At 41.3% G+C, this 24973-nt stretch overlaps 1 protein-coding gene across 1 annotated transcript in view; it reads right to left on the reverse strand.

The window, feature by feature from the left end:
- Positions 1-20962, reverse strand: part of Stxbp5 (syntaxin binding protein 5) — a 138414-nt gene extending 117452 nt beyond the window's left edge. The window contains exons 1-2 of the mRNA XM_052751572.1: positions 20699-20962; positions 19368-19465 (exon numbers count right to left, since the gene is read on the reverse strand). Of these exons, the coding sequence (XP_052607532.1) occupies positions 19368-19465; positions 20699-20851 (251 nt within the window). The 5' untranslated portion in view covers positions 20852-20962. The remainder of the gene's footprint in view (positions 1-19367; positions 19466-20698) is intronic.
- Positions 20963-24973: the final 4011 nt, after the last annotated feature.

Consider the following 24973-nt stretch of genomic DNA (forward strand, 5'->3'; position numbering starts at 1 on the left):
AGTAACCACCATTTCAAGCAGAATGCTTTCAGAACAAGACTGGTATGCAGGTAGTGAATTATTAATGATTTAAGGATTATAACTTCACTGAGCACTTGTTCATCAATTACTAGCAATTAAGAAAGATTCAAGGGAAATGGCATTATCCCGAGCTCTACAGCAGTGAACATCAACGCTGAACAGGAGACCAGAGGGTCAGAGTGCACATGAAAAAGCAAAAACTACATGGCTCTGACACTCTGGAATTTCTGAAAATACAAATTCTCAACTGACACAGTTTGAAAATGAATATGATAATGATTATATTTTCCCCGAGTTCTTATTTATCCAACAAAATTTCCTGCAGCATGATATAGTTAGTCACATAGTATTCCCTCAAAGTAATTTTTTGAGCATATATTCTGTTTCCAAAACAAGGAGGGACTTTAAAGGCAACTTGCTTCCTCCTGCTACTGTAGTACAGGAAAATATCATCACATGGTTTTTATTTGTAAGAAACACTGCACACATCCTGGTATGGTGGCTCATGCCTGTAATCCTAGCACTTGGGCGGCTGAGGCAGGAGAATCAGGAGCTCAGGGTGAGTCTTGCTCCATAGAAGTTCAGGGCCAGCTAACCCTGTCTCAGAAAACTCCCACTGGGCACAGCTGTGACTGCTGGTGGCTGTGTTACCCTCAACTTTGGTGCCTTCAGATACCTGCAGCACTGTTAGTGTGCCAACTCCACATTCTAGAAGCTTTTCTGAAGCTGCTGCTCTACTGTCTATAGGACTGCACCAATAAGCATCGGTGAGAGCTAGTTTCAATGGCAGAAATCTTATAGACTTAGCATGTGATTACTTTTCCAATAACTAAGTTCAAAAACCACTGCAAGGTGGTACCAGAATATTGACTAAAGTCTCTAGGAAGAGGATGAACTTTAGAGAAGGTTCAGTATTTTATTTTGTGTGAACATAGAGAATTCATCTGAGCTTTGTTTTTTTTTTTTTTTTTTAAACCGCAATCCCATACTGCTGTGAAAGATAAATGAAAACTAACAGGTAAAAAGAGACACTACATCACACATTTAGTTTACTAAAGAAAATAAAATCTGTTCAAAATGTGACGTTTCAAGGCAGCTGTGGTGAAGAATGTCTGCAGTACCAGCATCCTTAGGTTGAGCCAGGTCAACTGTTCTCCGTGTGAGGCCTGCCTGGTCTATACAGTGAGTACCCGGCCAGCAAGTGCTACACAGTAAGACCCTGAACAAACAAACAAATAAACGAACGAACAAACAAACAAATAAATGACAAAACCACTTTAAATAGCAACACTAACATTTCTACAAGTAGCAGGTTTCGAGGGAGGGAGGATAGGGGGAGCGCGGGGGGGGGGGGGGGGGGGGGGGGGGGGGAGCGGGAGGCAGGCCATATGACAACACAGATGGGGATGGAGACTATCCGCGATGACAACAGCCCATCTGCACGAGAGTCCTGCCGTTTGTGGAACGACACTGGCATTCGGATGACCATGATCCCCTGCAAATTTAGGGCTGTGCTTTTTCAACCTCATCACTCAGGCTGTAGAGCCTTTGCTCCTGCTGGCTTCATGTCCACAGAGAAACTACGCCGGAAGAGGAAAGGGCACCGATCAGACCCGGAACGCCAGTTTCTCCCCAGTACAGCTTGCTCTGCAGAGAGCAGCTCCACAGCAGCCTGTCGCTTCACTCACACCGGCTTGAGTACTTTAGGATGACGCCCTCTCTAAGCAGACAGTAATGAATATGGCTCTTAACTACCATCTGCCTCACTAAGAGTACTGCTGTCCATATGGCCAAACATTTAATCCAGTATTTCTCAATTCTGGTTTGGAATCACAGCAGCCATGGAGATTTAAAAAAAAAAAAAAAAAAAAAAAAAAAAAAAAAAACCCAACCCCGCAGATGTCACGTCATGCCAGCCTCAGGGAATCAGAATCTCAAGGGAAGCAGGCAAGCATGTGCTTGGACCTGGTGTTGTTTTCTGTTTGCAAATGATTACAATGTATAACACTGTCCTTAAATGATTTATACAACTATGAGACATATCAACTTCTAAATATTACCTTCCAACAATCATGAACTCCCTAAAATACCTCTTCCTAGTTATTTCCAAACTAGTTAGTACTTTCCTACTCCTATGTGGCTCTTCTCATTGCCTAACAGAAATATGCTCCAAACAGTGGTAGAAGGAGTCTTTATCAAATGACGTCGCTATCAAGGAACAACTTACTCTTTCCTAGTTTCAAATTATATTCTATAGTTTCACTTACTTAGAAAACACCAGTTTTAAGACCTCTTTTTGAAGGTTACTTTTTTTTTCCCACCTATTAAACATTAATATAAAATCACCCTTTCTGATCTGGTATATACCAATCTTTGGGAGCAAAAAGCTGAAAAAAAACTGGACAACACACAATTCTTAGGTCTGCTAGAAAAGTGAGTTTACAATGTGAAGTACTGTACCAACTTGGACAGACAGGTGACTAGAGAGAATCTGGTTACTGGGAAGCCATGGAGTGAAGAAATGGGCACCGTCATTGATGTGCTGCTGGGGGCTCAGTGGCCAAGTCTGCAAGTCAAAACCAGTCACAAGGAGAGGAGAGGGCACCACACTTCCACGAATTTACAGTCAACGCTGAAGAAGTCATCACAGCAAATACGGCAAGGAAAAATCCTCTTCTGCTCTCAAGACACAAAAGAGGCAGCGAAACCATTCTCAAGTATGCCAGAGCAGGCAGTTCCCAAACTGCCTTTCAAAGGAATAGTTCTGCAGGAGCCTCAGATGCTGAGGCTCTACCTGAGTCAGCAAACACGCAAGAGGGAAAATACCAACTCAATGGGCTGAAGCCTTGTAAGCAAAGGAAGGGAAACCGTCAGCCACAGCATACTCAGCCCTCACCCATGGAGTTGGTGAGGAAGGGAAGAGCAGAGACACCATGAGCACAGGCTCACTGAAAAACAAAGACTTAACCAAAGAACGGCAGATGTCTCCCTTTCCCAACACCTGGACCATCCCGTTAATAAGATGCCTTCACAGAAAGTCTTTTTACTTGGTATATGACATCTAGATAGCAAGAAAAATAACCACAACATATTCTGAAAGGTAAAAATCAGTCTCAAAGAGACAAAGCAAGCATGAAAACTCAAAACCATAAGGGGAAATCAGGATTAAACCAGCCATTTAAGAAAACCATGACCAAAGTGAGAGCGGAAGTAATGTACAAAAGCTGTGTTCAAGGCCAGAGGACAGAAGTCCTATGACAGAATCAAAAATGACCCTGAGCTATGAACTTATATTGCAAACTCAAGAAAGGAAAGTAAAGAAGTGTAACAGTTAAATAAGAGAGAAACGGAACATAAAGGCCATCTAGAAAAGACAGTGAGCAAAATACAGTGACAGAAATGTCACACGATCTTAGCGGTGGACCAGATACCAGTAAGGAACCAAACCCTGAATATAAGTGGCATCACACAAACCTTCTAAGATTGTAAAGCAAAGAGACAAAAAGAAAAACAAGCAAACATAATCCCTGCCCCACCCCCACCCCCAAAAAAGCAAAACCAAAAGTCACAGACAAAATATCAACACTGTGGGGGGTACTTACAAAATAAAACCTTTGTGTAATGGAATACTAATACTAAAAAGAAAAACTGAATGTTTGAAGCAAAAACAGAGAATTTCCCCTAATTAATCTAAGACACTAAATCACAGATCTAAGAGGCTCATAAAATATTTAGCAGAATAAAACACACAATGAAAGAAAATTCTTTATCTTGAGTAGGGCGTGGAAGCACTAAGCCCATAATCTCACAACTCTGGATTACACAGTAAAGCCTTGTATATAAATAGAACTAATAAAACCTAAACAAAGGCCCCTTATTGGTACATTCAAATTACAGAAAATTGAAGGCAAACAATAATTTTGTTTACAATGAGGATAAAAACTGTATCTCACTTCTCAGAGACCATGCAAACAAAGAAAGAACACTAAAGTGTTTAAAGTATACGGGAGATGAGGCGAGTCCCCAAAACCACGAAGCCAGAGCTCTGTATGAGGAAGAGTTAAAGATTCAGTCAAAGAACAACTGCCACAGTTTACTGCTAGTCATCTGTCTTGACAGAAAAGTTTTAAAGGTTATTTTAGAGAGAAATAGAAAATTAAATCGGTCATAAATTCAGATCTGCAAATAGGAAAAACATTAGGGGAAGAAACAGAGAGAAATAAAAACTTATTCTTAAATAGATCCAATAGGTGATAGTTTGCTCAAAATAATAGCAATACTATATCCAATTATGCATGCTTATTTATATGTAAAATGAGTGTCAGCAACAATAGAAGAGATATAAGAATAAGATTTTTATCTTAAGATGCTCATAGGACATATGAATCTACATGGTGTTCTCTGAAAATAAACTTGGATTATATTTCACTATTTAGGGCAGTAGTTCTCAACCTATGGGTCACTACCCCTTTGGGAGTCAAACGACCCTTTCACAGATATCAGATATCCTACATATTATATATTTACACTATAATTCATAACAGTAGCAAAATTACAGTTATGAAGCAGCATTAAAAATAATTTCATGGTTGGGAAACACCACAACATAAGAAACTGTATTAAAGGGTCACAGCATTAATAAAGTAAAGAATCAATGACCTAGGGTAACTGCTACAAAATGTTTAAAAAGAAAAAAAAAAAGGAAAGGAAAAAAGAAAGACCTGTTAAACAGTGGAGGAAAAAAAGGAGCCATATATTGTAAAACGCATAATTAAACTCATAGGAAGTATAAAAAGCAGAAGATGGAAAGCAGGATCAGAAATAAGGGCCATGGACAGAAAAGGCTGAGCGAGCTCCCAGCCGGCTTGCAACAGTAAGTTATCTCAATCAGCTCCTCAGTTACAGACCCAGCTACTCATTTACTCTCCTTATTCCGCAGGACTGCACTTGACGGCTCCTTTGCAGAGCTGCCTGCTCTCGGTATTCTGCTAGGCTGACTTTTATCTGATTGTTCTTGTTGAATCGTAATTGTTTGAAATCTGTATGACCAAGTAGCCATGCTACTTTTAAGTCGTCAAATGGCAAGAATACAGAAAGAGAAAAAGGAGGCTACTATACAGTCCTTTCTCACTGAAAGCTAACAATGACTTTGGGGAAATCCATCACAAGCAAAAATAAACAAGACTCATGAAGATAGCATGTGTTCTAATAGATCAAAGGAAGGAAAGACCGTAGGCATACATAGGTCTTTGAAAAGAGAAAAAAACATTAACAAATATGGTAGACACTAATTCAGTTCTGAACATCAGTGATCTAACTGCACCAATTAAAAAGAGCAGATTGTCATATGAGGATAGGAAGGGAAGATGGAGGACAAGATTCAGCCCTTTGTTGTCTACAATTTGCTTTATTTTTTGTTTATTTTGTCAAGAGAGAAATCTGCTTTACATACAAAGACACATAAATCAAAAGTAAATGAATGAAGAAAGGTATGGCATTCTATGAATCATCAAAACAAAGTGGGACTGGCCATATTAATTTCAGACATAGCAGAACTCGGAGGGATCAAAATGGACTTTAAACAAGGTAACGAAGCCAATTCTTCATGAATAGTAATAATACTACGGACTGTTACTCAGTAAACTATGTAAGATAAAAACTGTAAGAATGGTGAAGACCAGAGGTGCATCAACTACATGTAACAACTGAGGACCTGCAGCACACTTTCATCAGAAACAGACCGCGCAGGAGCTGGAGACAGCTCAGAGAGTGAAGTACTCTTGGTGTCCCAGTTCTCAAGTTAGAGAAACCCAGCACAACAGAGGGAGAGACAGGCAGATCCCGGGAGCCTGATAGCCAGAGAGTCTTGTCAAATGGATGAACTCAAGATTCAGGGCGAAACCCGGTCTTTAAAAATCAGGCCAACAGCAACACAGGACACCTAGCGTAGACTTCTGACCTACACCCCACAGCTCCTTCACACAATTAAACAGATCAAATGATAATAATCAATATTTATAGGCTACTTCACCCAGTAACAACAGATTACTCATTCTTCTCCAACTCACACAGGACAGGAACTGCAAAGGCAGACTGTGTTCTGGGGACTTAAACACACTCTCATCACCCCTTTATCACTGCACCAGAATTCCTTGCTAATAATAAGAAAACACATCAGGAGGAATACACTCACAGATGACATCATCACCATAAACATTCGGACAGAAGAAGCTGCTGTTAATACATGATCAGTGCAACACTGTGGAGCACTTGCCCTGTACGCTAACAAGTAGAATTTCAAATTAAAGACAAAGTTTTACTCATACACACACCCCAAAAATGAATTAGATACTTAAAATGTATACAATCTATATGAGGAAGACTACAAAATTCTCCTCAAAGAATTTAAGTAGAAGTAAGTCAGTGAAGAAATATTTCACATTAGTGGATATAAACTATAAGTAATATTAAGAGGTCAACTTTTGTGATCTAAAGATTCGATGTAATCCCCCTTTGAGCTATTTTGTGAATATTAACAAAATCATCCTAAGGTTTATGTGGAGAAGTAAAATATCTAAAATTATACCAAAGGAGTTTTGCCATTATCAGACTTCAAGAGTTACTATAAAGCAATTATGGTGATATTTTATTTGTACTGAAATGTGAGTTTATTTGTATGTTAATAAATAAAGTTGCCTGGGGGTCAGAGCTAATAGCAAGCCATAGCAGCAGAAGCTGGCGGTGGTGGCGCACGCCTTTAATCCCAGCACTTGGGAGGCAGAGCTATGCGGATCTCTGTGTGTTCAAGGATACAGCCAGCATGGAGACACACACCTTTAATCTCAATACCAACCATAGAAGACCTGGAAGTCTGTATAGACAGGCAGTGACGAGGAGGTCATGTGGTTGAGTTTACAACCAATGAGAAGGCAGAACAGAAAGTCAATAAAAAGACAGACACACAGGAAGTAGGCCTCTTTCTGAGGGGAAGGACAGCAGTGGCAGTGAAGGGTAAGAAAGGGTTTTTAGCTCTTAGCTATTGCTCTGACCTCTTGAGCTTTCAACTCTGCATTTGGCTCTGTGTTTCTATTTTAATAAGATGGTTACATATACAAGCAATAGTAACTACAAGGGTGTAGTACTGGTAAAGAATACACAGATCTATGGATCAGAAAGAGGGTATAAAAACAGATCTATACAAACAGAAACAAACTTTACATCCTGAACAAAACTTTACTAAAAATGTCCTGCAGATGTCCAGAAGCCCTCTGACTGGATAAACGCCATGGTATACTCAGACAATGGGTTATTTATTAGATACTCCAAGAGAAAGACATGGCCAGAAACTTAAAGGTGTTATTAAAAAGTAACCAAAATGAAAGCAACTCATGATGAGGGATCTACTATATGACTTTCTAGAAAAGGTAAAACTCTAAAGACTGAGGAGCCTGAGGCTGCCAGAGGCTGGGGAGGAAGGAATGGACAGGCAGAGCAGAGACAAAGGAGCACGGAAACTCTCTCTGTAGGTAAAAGCACATGCACACCATCACCTATTCGTCAAACTCTATGATTCACCGAGAAGTTGAAACTCCAACTAACGCTGTCCAGGCTGGGTAAAAAGAATGTGTCTATGATACATTCACCAGTGGAAGATGCCGACAACATCTGATGTTACAAACATGGGCAGAAAGAATACATGGGAAATCTGAAGTGTCTTTAAAAATTAATGTATTAAGTAAAAGACAGCTACAGACAGCCTCACAATGATAATGGTGAAAAGGCTTAACTTTTACTGCTGACTCATGAGTCTAGCATTCTATTAGTCTGTCATTTTAGTGAAATTTACTATACTTTATTTCTGAAATTTTTTTTAAAAAATGCTAAAAATAACTATAAAAGATACACAAAGTCACTTAACTTAGCATGGTGACGCACATCCCAATACTCAGGAGGCTGAGGTACGGCTGTCGGTAGTTCCAGATCAGCCTGGGCTACAAATGTGAGACCCTGACTGACTCAAAACAACAGCCACAGTAGTAGTAGTAATGCCAAACCTTCTTATCTTAATAAGCTTGGACATTTTATTCTATATGGCCCACAGTATTTGAAGTCAGTCAACTGCTCTCTTTTAACAGAAATGAAACCAGCGCTGAAACAGTAAAGTAACTGTAACTATTTGGGGCCTTCTGGTTATGGTCAAGTGCAGTAAGCGATATCAGCTTTTTTTTTTTTTTTGGTTTTTCGAGACAGGGTTTCTCTGTGTAGCTTTGCGCCTTTCCTGGAACTCGCTTTGGAGACCAGGCTGGCCTCGAACTCACAGAGATCCTCCTGGCTCTGCCTCCCGAGTGCTGGGATTAAAGGCGTGCGCCACCACCGCCCGGCTACGATATCAGCTTTATAGTAAAAGGTAGTAGCATTAACTGTGGAAATGGACTTCTGGTTACTTTTAGTTAAGAATTTTTTTTTATTCATAAACAAAATAAAATGGGCAAATGTGTTCATTCACAGTTACTGTTTTGGTGTTAGATTATCTGCAATCCTGCATAGGCACTATTTTAGAACAGCTTTTGATGCACTTTGATATTTTTAAATGAACTACTTGCTCAGTCTACTATGAAATGTGGTCATACATAACGGTTGTCTAGGTTAAAGGGTCAAGGAATGTACATTCTCCCTTATAAGCAAAAGCTATCTATGTTCCTAGCATCCATACTCAGCTATCTGCAGGTTCTGTTTGTACGTTTTTCTAAGAATACTAAAGTGGGCCTTGTTTGGGGGAGCACACTTTTAATCCCAGGACATGGGAGGCAGAGGCAAGTGGGTCTTTGTGAGTTCAAGGCCAGACTAATCTACATCATGAATTTGAGGTTAGCTAGAATCAGAAAACAAAAACAAAGAACCAAAGTTAATTTTACCAGAAAAACATAACACATAATGGAAAATGTAGCCCATGGCATTGGTATATGGAGAAATGCATTTCAACATGTTTTCCCTTTGTCTTCTCTGCAGAGGACAGAAAGAGAAAACACACGCACAAAGTGAAGCCCACTAGCGGGAAGGATTGCAGTAGCTGACATCACCAAATGTCAACTCTCATTGGCAAGCATTCTAGCAATGGAAACAGAGGCACTGCTCTTAAGGGGAAACATGCTCTTTCATGGACTAGGATTAATCACTCTTCAATAGAGGATCTCACCAGCAAAAACTTCAAAAGTCCCAGCTGACACCTATTCAAAAGGGAAACAGGATCAAAAGCTATAAGAAAAATAACCAGTGGAAAAAATTATTTGATAATGACCATAGAAGTTGTAAGACTGGTTCTATGCTGCAATTTACATCATGCATTGAAAAAAAAAACTCATTTTTCAAATGAAAAATAATATAAATCAAAATTACCAGCTATTTATTAAAAGCTTTCATTCTCTCCACTGTAAGATAATCTCACTTACTGTAGATTACTATGTAGTAAAATTTACCACAAAGAAATGCAAATAAATATGCTCAGAATGTGGCCATTTTTCAATGCACACAAAATACACACCCTTCAAAAAGGATTAATACCATCTGGAGAAAGGGAAGCAGGGAGAAATTGTGATTTTTCTGAATTTACATCCTCATTTACTATTGAAAAATGATGCAGAGAGCTTCTATAAAATACCTTTTTGAAAAGTAGCTACAACTTTTGTTGCCAATTAATGGACCATATGCTTTCTTTCATGGAGGTATGTATGTAATATACTGGATTCTCAAGAGATACCCAAGTGCCTGAATTTGCTTCTAGGAGCCTATGAGTGAATTTTTGCTTTTCAATACTGTATCCATTTTTCCAATTGTTTTCTATCATAAGTGAAAGGTATTTCTAATAAAAGTTTGCACACATCTGAGGCATCATATTTTAGTAAGATGTTCTCATTCTTTTTTTTAACCTTTAGAGCTATACATCTGAAAGTATATCCATCTGTGTTTATTATAGAAATAAAAATATTAACTCCCCAAAACATCTTTTAACTAAAAATGAGAGTTAAAAATACAGGTTGGATGCTGTGAGGACACAATTGAGTGCAGAGCTACTCCCAAAGGACAGCTTAAAAAAAAAAAAGCTTTGTTATTATCCTAATTATAATTCAATGGGAAGATCATGAAGGCCCTTCTTAGTATTGAAAAGCATTTCTGTAAACAATTCAACTCTGTATATGGAATACTAAGTATTGCTAAGAAATTACTGATACTTTAAAAATGGCTTATTAATTACAAAAGTTTTCATGTCAACTGTCATAACAGTAAAATTTATGTAGCTTAAATATAAAAATGTCAGCAGTAACTCTTACCTGCAGATCCCTCCACATGCCTGCTTTAGAAGTAAGGCAGACTGCTCAGTCAAAGCAGCATGTTGCAAACTTTCCCTATAAACCAAATCTACCACCTGCTGCCTGATTTTGGAAGACAAGTTTTATTGAAACATATTCCCCCCTTTCCAAACTGTCTATGGCACATTTTGTGTTGCATGCAGGTAGAGTTAGTATTTATTACAAAGACCATATGTCCCCACCCCACCCCCCAACCATACTAGTTAGCCCTCTACAGCAACTGCGGCTGATTCCTGAAGTACAGACAGATATTACTTTTAATATGTGTGTACAAGCACACATACACAGACTTAGTAATAACTAGTGAACATATTGAGTTGACTGTGGAGAGTTCTGCATGTTCCCTCTGTCTTAATTTGGTAAACTGTACACTGAATACTGTCTCATTTCTGGACTCCAGATAAACATCATGATGCTGACTGGTTTTGTTAATATGTTGTATTTTGAATTATTCTACAACTTCTCACATATAGTAACACTGACAATTTTTTGGACATGTAATATCCATCTATACTACTTAAAGAATGAAATGTAGAGGCTGAGCAACGGTGGTGCACACCTTTAATCCCAGCACTCAGGAGGCAGAGCCAGGCAGATCTCTGTGAGTTCGAGGCCAGCTGAGTCCACAGAACGAGATCCAGGAGAGGAACCAAAACTACACAGAGAAACCCTGTCTCAAAAAAACAGGGAAAAAAAAAGAATGAAATGTAGAAACTTAGATTTTAATGTTGAATAAAAAGATGCCTACAGGTAGCATGAAATCAGGTGAAAAAACATATATATACATATACACATGTGACAGGGACTCTAAGCTTTTAAACATAAGAATTCTTTAAACAATGAAAAGAATGTTCTAGGTTAAGCACTCACTAAACATAATCACAATGCCCATTGTGGAACACTGAGCAATAGCCATTGTTACCAATTGTGTCCCCATCTCCAAGCATCTCTTAAACTAGGTTTCCACTCATAGCCAGAAGAAAAAAAGGCATGTAGTAAGCAGAATTAGTACCACAATTTCTTTAAAATAAAAACAAGGAAAACTAAAACTTAAAGCAATCAGAATTACTAAATCTGAAACTGGATGACTGCCATGTATCTAAACTCCTACAAAAGTATTAAAATGGAAAACATATGCAGATATTCCTACTTTGCCTTTTTTCCTACAAGAGGTTCAGAGTACCTTCACAGGATATGGAACTCAGAAGGCATCACATCATCATTTCTGTAAATAATCTAGCTTACATGTGTCTACGGGAAGGGGTGCTTCAAGTACTTTCTGGTAATCTTTTATGACTAAAATTTTATTAATTCTTATAAAAAGTCAACATTTTAAGAGGGAGGGAACAGAGCCATGTGTAGCAGCACAAGCATACTTCAGCATAGAAAACATGAGGCAGAGGCAGGAGGATTTGGTTCAAGGGCAGGTGGCCTAGGCTACCTGGCACCCCACCCAATTTAAAACAAAACAAAAATTACATCAATGATTACTCTGGTTGCTCCCTCAGAAGCTTCATAGCATATATTGGGCTCAAGCTCTATCTTAATAAAGGTATTCAAATCCAAAAAGTAGCGCAGGGTGAAACTTACAGGTTAAATCAAAGCTAGTCCCTTAATCTGCAATCCCACAATGCTAAATATATGTATTCTGAGGATGCTAAGTGCCAATCGGGTCAGAGAACGCTTATTAAAGTACCGTTAAAAAATCAATACTAACAGTCTGATAACAAACTGTCCTTTTGTAAATAATGTGCCTCTTCCATTGCATTCCATTATAGCCAAATTAACTGCACACCCACCAAAGATTACCTTCTACTTAATGCTACCCTGGAGTCCAGTTATACATACACATGTACAGTAAAAGTAATTAGCTTTCCAAGTTACTCTATTGTTACCAAATTTAGAACTAATTCTATACCAGCAATTCAAGAAAGACAGTCTCCATACTAAACAGCAAAACCACGAGGCCTACTGGTGCACACCTTTAATCCCAGCACTTTTAAGCAGAGGCAGACAGGTCTTTGAGTTCTAGGCCACCCAACATAGGGAGTTCCAAGCTAGTCAGAGTTACATGGTGAGACTCAGCCTCAAAAGAAAGAAAAAAAATGTGTAATTAGGAACTTACTGTTTTTAAAGTAAATTTACGTCTCAATTATTAATACCCAAAAAGAAGCAAGGCAAGCTTTACTAAATGTACTAAAATGTTCAATGTATCTGTCAAGTCAGGATCCAGCATAATGCTGGCTTGACTCACATGCACCTTCCTGATCTCTTCTGCAAACACTTCTGCATCTACTAAGGATTATGAATGTATTCAGGGGACACAAAACAAGGCAAGCCACAACAGGATGGAGTCAAATTCTTCATCCTGTGTGACAGGCACTCACAACAGTTAACCTGATCACTATAGGCAAAAGTCCTAAGAAGAGTCCAAAGAACCCCAAGCCTTCCACAGAGAAAGAAACCACAGTACCACGGTGCAAGGTGGACTCTTCAAAACCACCATTCTCCAATTCCTCACTCACAGCCAAGGGAACCAACACACTGAGATTTCAGTTCACCTAACATACAACAGCAGTCTTAAGACTGAGCACTAATCTAATAACAAGGTAATCCTTCCAGAATTTATTTTACTCCTTTAGAATAACAATAGTAATTTTAAAAAAGAACTATGCTAAAACTCAAATGGGAAACAGAGACTATCAGAAAAAATACACCATTTTACTTAGAGCACACTAGCTTTATAAAGCACAGACTTGATTTTCCCATATTTAACAGGATTTTTTCAAGTCCATATACTTTCATGTTTTATTTCTCATCACACACACACACACAACAACAACAACAACAACAAAAAGAAACCTCACTGCAAATCTGTTTCTAGATAGCTCAACTTCTTGCTTCTTTATGAAGTGTGCTGAGAACCATGCCTTAGAGCTAACATGGGCTCACTCTTCCGTTTATGCCAAGTGTTCTTTAACAGGGAGCAGACTTGAGATGTGAGTGTGTGTGGCGATGCTTACTTTTCCCCCACAGATCCGTTCCCAATGACAAGAGCCCCCTTAGGAATAAACACAACCCTGCAAAGAGAAGACAGGATGGAAGTGTGGCTATTTGTCAACTAGTTCATTTCAACTAGTTCATTTCATTATTTCAAACCAAGCGTCTTTCCCAAATCTTTGTTTCAGTAGTATAATTATGTTATGAAAAATAACATTAACAAGTAGGGAAGCCAAACATTCTAAATGCTATCTTACAAGTATAAAATCATTACATATTAGTTTATTAAGTACTATGTGTAAGAACTTTTATGTATGCTATTTATCTCTCATATTTATATGCAATTGTGTGAACTCACAGTTGAGAAGAGTACAGCCATTTAAAAGGCAGAACTGGGCTGGAGACATGGCTCACAGATTAGGAGTACTAGCTGCTCTTCCAGACTTGGGTTCAGTTCCGCCTACACAGTGGCTCACACTGTCTGCCTGCCTCTTCTGGCCTGCAGGCATGCAAACAGTGCACAAACACATGTAGGCAAACATCCACATCCATCAAACATTATAACAAGGGGCAAAATTAAAGCAAGACCCAGGTATTTTCAAGAACTTCTTTTCCAAAGATTGTATCAGCTACAGAACTGATGAAACAGAGGCCGTTCTAAGGCTTGGCACTGAGCTGTTTCTCAGGCAGCATTTGAGGAACCCACGAGTATACAACCTGAAAATCAAAACAACAGAGAACTCTCGTAATAATGGCAGTCACCAGCGAACACTCAACAAACAGCTCTGCAGCCTTAACAGCTACACATGTTTACTTGTCCCAAACCTGACAATCTCAGGAGGTGGGTTACTGACTCCTTTTTAACTAATGGAAAGCTGAGGCTAAGGAGAGTGATTTGCAACCAGATACACCAGAAGCAGGTGCCTGGAGCTGTCACACTGCCTGAAAAGCTGATACTGACATTTAGTAGGTGAGAACCAGTTTTAAATTTTCCCAGTGTCCTGAACAAACTCACAGAATTAAACTGTCCAACCCACTACCAACTACTGAGAAACACCAAACAAATCCCAAACGCTAAACAGCTTTTCATCACTCTACATCATCAATTATAAAATTCACAATATCTATCTTAGTTTCATTTAAACATAAAACTAGATCAAATTCTCATGCTAAAAGCAGCAGCCCAGACTGCCTTCTCAGGATGGCACTGCAGTAAAGTAGAAAGTGACATAATTTCCAACTCAACATTCATCCTTTTCTGTTCTGTAATTCCCTGGGCACTTTCATCCTGACTCACTCCCCGAGATTTCATAGAAAGCAGCCACGCCCCTCTCCAGTGCCCATGCTGACAAGTCTGTTTGGGGTCCATGTTACTACCTCCATGATTATGGTAACCCATGAAGTTCCCCTTGTTCTTTCATCCATGATACTGTTGCCTGACCAAACAGATGCACATGAACCATACTTTCTTCCTGTCAAATACCTTAAATGACTGCTGGTGCAAAAGCACCTCCAGGCTAAAATTCTATTGGCTTAGTGTGTGTGTGTGTGTGTGTGTGTGTGTGTGTACACATTATGTGGTGTGTGCAGGTTCACGTGTGTGTCCACACATACAGCCTCTAGGCCAACCTCAAAAGCCGTTCACCTTGTTTTTTGAGACAGTGTCTCTCACTGGAACCTGAACTTCACCCATTTTCCTGGGCTGCCCAGTTACCTCCCCAGCACTAGAATGCCACCACTGTTCCTGGCTTATACATGGGTTTTTATGCTGGCAGAGCAATCTCTTTACTAACGGAGCTTTCTTCCCGGCCCTCTCATTAGCTTGTTTCTACTCTCGACTCAATTAGGATCATTATTCCAATCAGAAGTTTTCCCCAACATTCCCTCAATCTGCTATCATTTCCTATACCATGGTTACGCCCACAGTTTTCCCTGTCACAACTTTTCTAAATCTTCATACTATCACTGTGCATCCTTATCACTGTGTAGAAATGGTGATCAAGGGCTAGGAATTTAATCTAGAATCTAACTCTCTAAAGACAGTGAATCTCTATACAGATTTCTTTTTTTTTTTTTTTTTTTTTTTTTTTTTGGTTTTTCGAGACAGGGTTTCTCTGTGTAGCTTTGCGCCTTTTCCTGGAACTCACTTGGTAGCCCAGGCTGGCCTCGAACTCACAGAGATCCGCCTGGCTCTGCCTCCCGAGTGCTGGGATTAAAGGCGTGCGCCACCACCGCCCGGCTATCTATACAGGTTTCTGACTGCAAGGTTTGACTAGTTCCTGCCCTTTGATTAGAACTAGAAGCCTTTAGGAGGGCCATATATTCATTTCCTTTGAATTACTCGCCTAGACACACAGGAATCTGAAATCACAGAACTGCCTTTGAACGAACCAATACAGCACCTTAATTTTAAAGAGAAAGACAAATTCCTTGTTGAAAAACAGGCAAGGATGGGGTTGAGAGATGGCTCAGCTGTTGAGAGCACTGGCTGAGGACCGAGGTTCAATTCCCAGCACCCATGTGGCAGCTCACAACTCCAGTTCCAAGGGATCTGACACCTTCACACAGACATACATGCAGGCAAAACACCAATGCACATTAAAAATAAGAATAAATAGATCATTTAAAAAAATGTTGAAAACAGAAAAGAAAACAGGCAAGAACTGGAGCTCAGACCACACAGTCTACCATCCAATATTTGTTTAAGGCTTTGTTAAGTCTTATTAAATGGGCTTCCAAATACAGACACCATTCTGTAACCCTGTATGCAAGACTTCACCTCATCAAAACAGACTGCCCAGTACCTTGAACTGTGCATGAGTCATGAGTACAATAAAGGAGGTTATCTGAGTTTCCTCTCTTGTTGCACATTCAGTAAATATGAAGTTCTATTTTTCCTTAGTCCTTTAAATCGTAACAATAAAATGTCCCAATTTTAATCCCCCCACTGTTCATAGATAAAATTTTATGTTAAAATATGATCAAGGCCATGATAACTGAAGATGAAGCAACTATACTTGTGGCCTAGAGTCTAGAAAAGACAACAGCACTATGGGGTAAAATGCTCCATTCTTTAGCATGGCCTCCCTTTCCAAACTTTATATCTAGATCACTCATAAAAATCAAATGTTATTTATTTCCCTGTGGCAAATAATGGAAGACAAATTATATCACTATTACATGACCTGCTACATAAGATTGTGTTTTCCTGTTTCTTACCAGTAAACACATGGCAACCTCAAGTCCTCTTCAGAGACCAAGAAGGTTGATGAAACAAAATGGCATCATCCATCATGTGTTGAACATTAATGCAATAAATAGATTAGCTATTTTGCCTCAATATTGGTTAGCTATTTATTAAGGATTCAATTTTCACTACCCTTAGATGTAACCATTAGATATCAGATATGGTTTGCTCCATCAGCCTTTTGGATGTGTTTTGCTTTCAACTCCATGTAAGCCAGTCAACTCAGGCTACACTGCCACCGTTTATGTATTCCATTAACAAACAGGCTATGCTTGCATTTGGAATCCATAAAGCCCAATCCCACTTAAGAAAGTGTATGTATATATATATATATATATATATATATATATATATATATATATAGCTATATAATTAATCAAAGGATATTTGATTTAAAAGTATTCTTCTTCCCTAAAACACCTTTTTGGGAAAATATAGTCTAGAGAATAAAAGTCTAAAATGACAGTGCACAGAAGGCCTGGAAGAAACCAGTTAGAAGAGGAAACCAGAACAAACACGATAATAGGCAGGCCTGTAACAAACATGCGAGTTAAACCAATACGGAGTTCTAAAATTAGAATGCATACACTTAGATATCTGTCCAGTTTCAAAAAAATTAACAGAACAAAACACTTAATATACGTGTTAAACTTGTAAAAAGGTCTCTGTTGTTTTCTATACATCAGAACTACAATAAACAAAGCTCTAGGCTCATCTGGTACTTTCCCCTCATAGGAGGAATGACTGGGGGTTGGGGGGAGGGGGGGAGTGCTGCCAGGCAAGCCAGTTTGCCAATCTAGAGTGTGGGAGCAAAGCTCTAAAAGAGAAAAGCAGCAGAGACCCGGTAAAGAGCTCTCAGGATTTCATTCTCAATACAGCAAGGAGTTCTGAAGAAAACGACAGGGTCACTGTAACCACAGGATCACTTTCCCTCCCTAATATTTAACTCTAAGGAGATATATGGGAGTGATCATTTTGGACACCTGATCCTTTGAACTAGCGATTACCACAGGCCCGGCATGTTAATTGTTCTGTTGGGTCCACTTGCTAATTATGTAAATTGGAGTTTAAGGTATTTGTAAGACAAATAACTGCAACTGCTTTACAAAGTCGGTCTTTCTGGTGGCACATATAATTAAATATCAAAAGGCTGTTAAAAAGTTATATAATAAAACTGTTGAGGCCAGAGAAAACAGGAAGAAAAAAAAATTCTTCAAAAGGAAATAAAAATAATCTAAAAGTAACTGATTAAATTCATTTCCCCCCTCCCTTCGGTCACGTAACAGAATTCTTTTGCTGGAGGGAAAAATATTTCAGTTCCAAACAGTCCTTCTAGAACAATGCCCTGTGGTCCTGAAACTGAATTTTCCTGAACACTGAGAAAATTAACTATTCCTATCTTTGCAAGACTAAAATAGGATGTCTTTGTAAAAATAAAAACATCCAAGCAATTGAAGGCAAAGGATATTCTAGTCTCAACAGTTTAGCCATCTGGCCAAGAGCAGTCTGTGCATGCTGCAGAAACCACCAACTTGAGGCTTTACCATTAGAGACAGGCCTAAGCTATGCACTACCCTGAAAGCCGTCAATGCTTGCAAGATAGCATCCTCAGAGTTAAACGTGAGGCATATTCTGACGCCATAAAGGACACCTTTGAAATGTCTGAAAAGATCGTAAGTGAAATTCCTGCCTCATGTTTAAATCAAATGCTGAAACACCTGACCTGTAAATAGAATAAGCCCAGCCCCTCCCACCCCCACCCCCTTTTCTCTTGTCAATAATAACGTCCAGTGAGATCACCAGTGGCTGGTCGGTTTATTACTGGCACAGCATCTCAATAATGGGCTAGCCAGGTATGTTTAAATGTCAGAGTGAAAGCAATCACACATTTTATTTGAAGTTAAACAGCATAAAAGAGGAAGTGGGAAAGTCTTCATTGTTCAGACCAAAAAGATGTTCTTGAAAAAATTCTTGTGAAGAATCTGAAAGATGCCTATGCCAAAGCTATACAATTCCCATACAATCAGGAAAAAAACAAAAAAAAAAGAAACATGATTTCTCTACATGCTAATGTACTTCGTAGCTTTTGCCGCACACAACAAAAGGAAAAGTCTGTCACCACAGGACATTTATGTCTATGTATTTCTATGTATTTCCAAAACAAGGCCCTGAAATCTCTAGAAATACCAGCCCAATTTGATAAGGTGTCACAGCTTCATGCTTTTATCTGGGTGGACATGTGGAAAACATATCAAATTCAAATCCCGCTTCTAATTCATGCGACCGCTAGACAGTTAAGTTCAACACCCACTATAAACAGCATGTAACAAGCAGCTGCCGGTGCACTGGACTCAGGTTACTTTGGTCTTTGAACTTTACCTGTCGGCATTGGGCATTAATCCCCTAATACACGCACTTGGATTCCCCTCAGGATCTTGGAGCCATCCAAAAAAAAAAAGCAGATACTACAACAAACTTTAGACTGATGTTTTGATTCATGTTTAGGAACTGCTGAGAGCCCGGAGCCATCCTTCTTACAGCATACCACCTAAACACAGCTATAATATGGAAAAGCCAGCACCACATGATTTCTTATAATACAGACCCGAAGAGGAAATACAGGATTAATGAGCAATACAGAAGGGCTGGGGATGATAAAGCAAGCAAACAAAAACATTTCTTTTCCTTTTTTCTTTCTTTCTTTTTTTTTTTTTAAATTCAAGAAAGGATACAGTCTTAAAGCACCAGTCTGAGTTCCTACTGCCAGGATCTTCTGTACGGGATCAAAGGCCAGGGCTGAGGGCTGATAGGGGAATCCATGGCGAACAGTCTGGGGATGCACAGTGACATCACAGGAACCAAGGCAGCAGGCAAAAATCCGAAAACAGAACAGCCCACAGGGGCATTAGACTTGGAACCAACTACACTTGACACAACGCACACACAGGGACTTATCACTTTAACGGGGAGCTGGGGATTGGAGGGTGGAGTCTATCCTAAGGATCACAGAGCCAGAAGCACAAATCTACTTAAACTCCTGCTTTGCTACAATGCTGGTAACTCCACAGAGGGCAATTTCCTATGAACAGCGGACACTATTCTGTTTGACCACACGTTACTCAAGACTGTAGTGGTTCAAAATTCTGTAAACTCCTTGCAAAAAAGGTGATTCGTGTTGCATTTGAAGAGAAATCACCCAAATCGTAGCTTTATTTGAATGCTAAAGGGAGGGATTTCTAAGGAAAAGTTGTCACGAAACTAATTTGAAGGATTTAGTCAAAGAAGCATCAACCTCAATATCAACATCTGCAATTCTAAGAATGGAAATAGGTGCAAAAATAATCTTGTAATTTCCTATTAAGTCTGGAATAATTTTAGGACATAAGAACAAAAATTGTACGCAGGCTTGTAAGCCCCCGACACAGGAAGGACCGAATGGCTATCTATGAGGCAGGCACGTCTGGATACGGAGGCTCGTGTGCTTTTCTCATTGAGCATCTGGGAATTAATCCGCTGCATCATTCTTTCTGAATTACAGGACCTTGTGGCAATCACCGTGCCATTCACAGCCAAAAATCTCCGCACTAACTTTTGAACCGAACAAGCTACTTCAGGTGGTGAGCCGCTCGCCCGCATTCTAAAAAGTGATGCGCAAAAAGATCTGGTTGAACAGGTTTGCCTTGCCCACAAACGGCGTTCATCACACACTGCTGGAAAATTTCGACGTCAGTGGAAGATAATAAAATATGCGCGAATATAAAAGTATTCCCAGACCATTGTTACCAGGGTCTGGATGGGAATTAAAAAACAAGGGAGTATGCCTGGGTTGCCTTCCAATGATTGTTTTTTATGAAAAGGGAAAGACATCGACTAAAAGAAGTAGGGGATCTGTCCAAAATCCCCTGGCAAGGCACGTCTGTCAAGGGTGGGGGGCGCCTTCCTGGAGCTCTGAGCTCTATTGGCGCGCTCTGCCCTCGCGCTCCCAGGTACTGCCCAGCAGCCCCCTCAAACGACCCCAATCTTCCCAAGACAGCTCGGCGGGGGGGCTGCGCGCTCCCTTCACCTTGCACAGTTGGAAGTGTTCGGACTGGAGCGTCTCCTGGATCTCGGGTTCCCGGTTGCCCGGCGGGTGCTGCTGCTGTTGCTGCTGTTGCGAGGCCGAGGACGAGCCTGCGGTCAGGCCGTCCAGCACCTTCCTGATGTTGAATTTCCTCATGGTCTCGCTGCCCAAGGGGGGTCCTGTCTCCTCGAGGCCCCGGCGAGCGGAGGCACCGGGTGGGAAGGAGTCCCGAGCAGCTGAAGCCCAGCGGCGGCTTCGATCGCGGAGTGCGAAGGAGCGGAGAGCAGGAGATAATCCCAACAGGAAGGGCTGCGACGACGGGCGCGCGGCGACGGCGGCGGCGGCGGCGAGCCCTCTTCCTCCGAGGCCGCCGCGGCTGCAGTGGCGCCCGACGCCGCCTCCTCACCTGGTGGCGGCCGGGCTCCCGCCGTCCCGCGCCGCTGCCGCCGCATCCATGGCCCCGCGGCCCCGCAGTCCCTCGGCGCGTCCCGGGCTCGGCCTCCCGCTCAGCGCAGCCGCCCGGCCCGCATGGCCCGGGTACCCGGAGCCGGTCCCCGAACCCGCCTGCCGCTCTCTCCCCGGCCGCCCGGCCGCTCGCTGTCACCTCCCGGAAGCCTCGGTCCCCCGGCCCCCAACGCCCCGCCGAGCAGGCGGCGAGCCGCGGTTCCAGCGCCGGCCGCGGCGGTGGCGGCAGCTGGGCCTCCGCGGAGCGGGCTGCCCGGTGCGCATGCGCGCCGCCACCCCCGCCCCCGGCCCGCGGCTTAAATCATCCTCCGCCGCCGCCGCCGCCGCCGAGGGCCGGGGCAGCAGCTGGCTGACGGACCCGCGGGCTCCGAGGCCCTGCACCTCCAGTCCTGTCACTCAAGCTCCCGCTGTGTGCTTTCAGGTGGCTTTGTAATCTGGGCTCGCCACGGAGCGTCCAGGCAACGATTATGTCAGTGGCGAGATGACAGCTAGGAGACACCCAAAGGGAGAGAAGCCCAGCCTCCTTCGTGAAGGTGTTGCTGGCGGTAAAATGAGGGGGACGGGTGATGGCTAGACTGGGATCGGTCCCCCTAAGGGGAAGAATTCCAAAGCCCCGACCTCGGTCACCCACCACCCCGAATCTGTTCGGCAGGCAGAGTGGGTGGCGGTCAGCACTCCTCGCCACTCCTTGTTACAAAGTCCTGTCTACCGACCAGTTTAATTTGCCAACCGACAGCCCCCTGGAACCTCTCTGATCATCAGACCGGAGAGGGAGGTGAAATTTTTGCTCAGATCGGCCCGCCAATGTTCCTGCGGGTCTTCCCGAGTGCTAAGACAAGAGAGGAGTGGTTCAAGTTTGCAGCGGTGGAGAGAAATTGGTGCTGGGGGCGGAGAGAGGAATCCTTCTGCCCAGTGCTTTCTACAAGCAGAGGTGGTGGGGGTGGATAATCAGAAGGGGAGAAACGCAGGAAGACTAGATTCTGTAGTCAAGGGTCTCAGCGAAAGGCCAATCTTAGGCTGACTAAGACCCCACCCCGACCAGGAAAAAAAAACAAAAACAAAAACACAAATGCTACCAGGGTTTGTTAGTTCCGCACCAAAATCAGAAGCACCTCCCTTTGCCTTGTGATTGGCTACTTTCTCCAGTTCGGGACAGTCTCCTTACCGCATTGGCCTATGAGCAGATAGAACCTGCCTTCAAGAATAGCCAGCAAACCAATTAGGTTTGGGGCTCAAGGCATTTCGGGAAGTGTAGTTCTCTAGAGTTCTGTGGTCCAAGAAGATGCCTTCCACTTGGAACTTCTAAAACTTTGCTTTGTAGTTTCATACTTGTTGAAATAGGAAGTTAATTCATCAAAGGGAGGGAACGGAATAAAACAAATTTGAAGACTTTCCTAAACTAGTTCTGAGTGGCTCTACGCTTTGGTTTTTGTTTTGTTCTGTTTTGTTTGGGATGGGGGTGGGGAGTTGATGTTGTTTTCTGAAACACATTTTGTCCAGTTTGACACATTATATTGGGCACAAAGGGCTTAAAAAACTCAATACTTCTCTTCAACAAATTTGTTGCTGTGTCAAGGGGACGACCTCACATAACCAAATGTAAAATCAAAATCGTATGATTTCAGCGGTGGAGGGCTGAAGAGGGACATTGAATTAATCAGGGAAGGCCTGGAAATGGGGATAGCCATCTTATGCTGAGCAGGCAGTGATCCAAGGAATCAAGGGGAGGAGAACTTGCCAAGGGTGGCGCAAGGGAGGCTTTTAAAAATTGAACTACCTCCATAGTTTTCTTAAAAGTCCAAATGATCCTACAGAACAGGTAAATCACACCCTTAAATTTTATGATATGCTTGCCCACCTAGGTTTAGAATAAAATTGTTGAGAAAAATCATCACTGAATTACAAAACTCAAGGGAGACCACAATTTTCTGTCCAGAGGCCCTGTAATGTAGCAAAAGATTTCTGGCTTCCATATGCCTGACAGAAGTTCCAATCCAGCCCCTGGTCATCTCTGCAAAGTTGGGCAAATGTATTTATTTACCTCAGAAACAAATTCATCATGTGAGTTACTTCATGTGTAGAAATGAGATCAATCACCTAAATAGGGGTGGGGAAGAACAAAAATGTTAGTGCTTCATTGCTTAGCCCACTGTTGCTCTCCAAGAATGTTAATTTCTTGGTCCATCGGGGTCTCTGAGATGAAAACCTGAGGTCACCAGGTTAGGTCAGGCCCCTGTTTTTGCTATAGAGTTATTGCTTTGATTTCTATACCTTAGCAATCTCATCAGATTCTGAATTCATCCTTCCATTCCCACAACACCAGTACAGAAGAGTCCTAGAATTGAAGGTGAGTGTAGATCTGTTTTATGATATTACAGGACAGTGGAACATATCCAGAAATCCATTTAGTAAGAAATATTAAGGCATTTGAATGGTTAGTGTTATAATAACAAAGATAAAATGATGTGTCCTCAGACTCCTTTTCTTTCTGTTTTACATTATGTTTATTTTCTCTGTGTGTGTATTTTGGGGTGAGGTGGGTACCCACATACACAGAACATGGACGAAGTAGTGGGAGGACAATCTTCTGGGGTTGGTTCACTCTTCCACTTTGTGGGTCTGGGGATGGGTTGACCTTGGGTTGTGACTTGACGGCATGCACCTTCAACTACTGCACCATCTTGCCAGCTCCTACTGGGACTTCTTATAAATCAATTTCAACTGATGGCTGTTTTAAAAAATTAAGATTGAAAATTTTAATAAATAAGTGTAAAATTTATGAAAGTATGAAAATTTAGCCTAGACTAAGACTTTAGTTGTTGTTGTTTGTTTTTTACCCTTTTTTGGGGGCCCGCCACCTAGCTCCCAAATAAATCACTCACAGAGGCTTATTCTAAATTATGAATGTGCGGCCTTGGTTTGGCTTAGTTTCTGGCCAGCTTTCCTTAACTTATTCCGACTACCTTTTGCCTCTGGGCTTTTCCCATTCTCTAACTTCTGTAAATCTTACTCTTACTCCATGGCTAGCTGGTTGTGTAGCTGGGTGGCTGGCCCCTGGAGTCCTCTCCCATCTCTCTTCCCAGATTTCTTCTTCTATTAACCTCTCTGCCTGCCAACCCCATTTATCTTTTCTCCTGCCTTGCTATTGGCCAACTCTTTATTAGACCATCAGGTGTTTTAGACAGGCACAGTAACGCAGCTTCACAGAGTTAAACAAATGCAATACAAGCAGAAATAACGCACCTTAAAATAATATTCTGCTACATTTAGTAATTTATAGTTTGGTTTAATTTTTAGCAGAAAGGATCTAATTTTACCTGTAGTAATTTCTCAGCAGAGTTTGTGTTTCGTCCTGATGAATGAATCAATATGTTGACTTCAAGCAGTTCAATAGCTCTATTAGGCCTTTGGGCAAATGATGGTCTCTTTCTCAAGTGGAAATTTTTCTTACCTACTTATTGAAGAATGAACTAGAACCGGGTATTATATGTATAGCAGACCACTGCCAACTTACCAATAAGTGGATTGCATTTAGCTGAACCTGGGTGACACATAGCAATACTGACAGACTTGATACAAAGCAAAAAGAAATCTAAACACACACAGGAAAGACAGTCCGTTACATTATGAAACGTGGAATGCTAAAATCCAAAAAGGTATACATTTCTGAACCTGCCAATCTTCGTTATCAGATTTAATATTCACCAGATTAATGGAGATTATGTACAGAGGCCGCTGAATGAAGGCTATATAAAGAGGCAGCTTAGTATTGGTTGAGATAACCTTCAAGTACGTAGTTTGTTTGTTTGTTTG

This window comes from Peromyscus californicus, unplaced genomic scaffold (assembly GCF_007827085.1).
Source record: "Peromyscus californicus insignis strain IS unplaced genomic scaffold, ASM782708v3 Scaffold_22__1_contigs__length_63687245, whole genome shotgun sequence".
In the NCBI taxonomy this organism is placed as follows: Eukaryota; Metazoa; Chordata; class Mammalia; order Rodentia; family Cricetidae; genus Peromyscus; species Peromyscus californicus.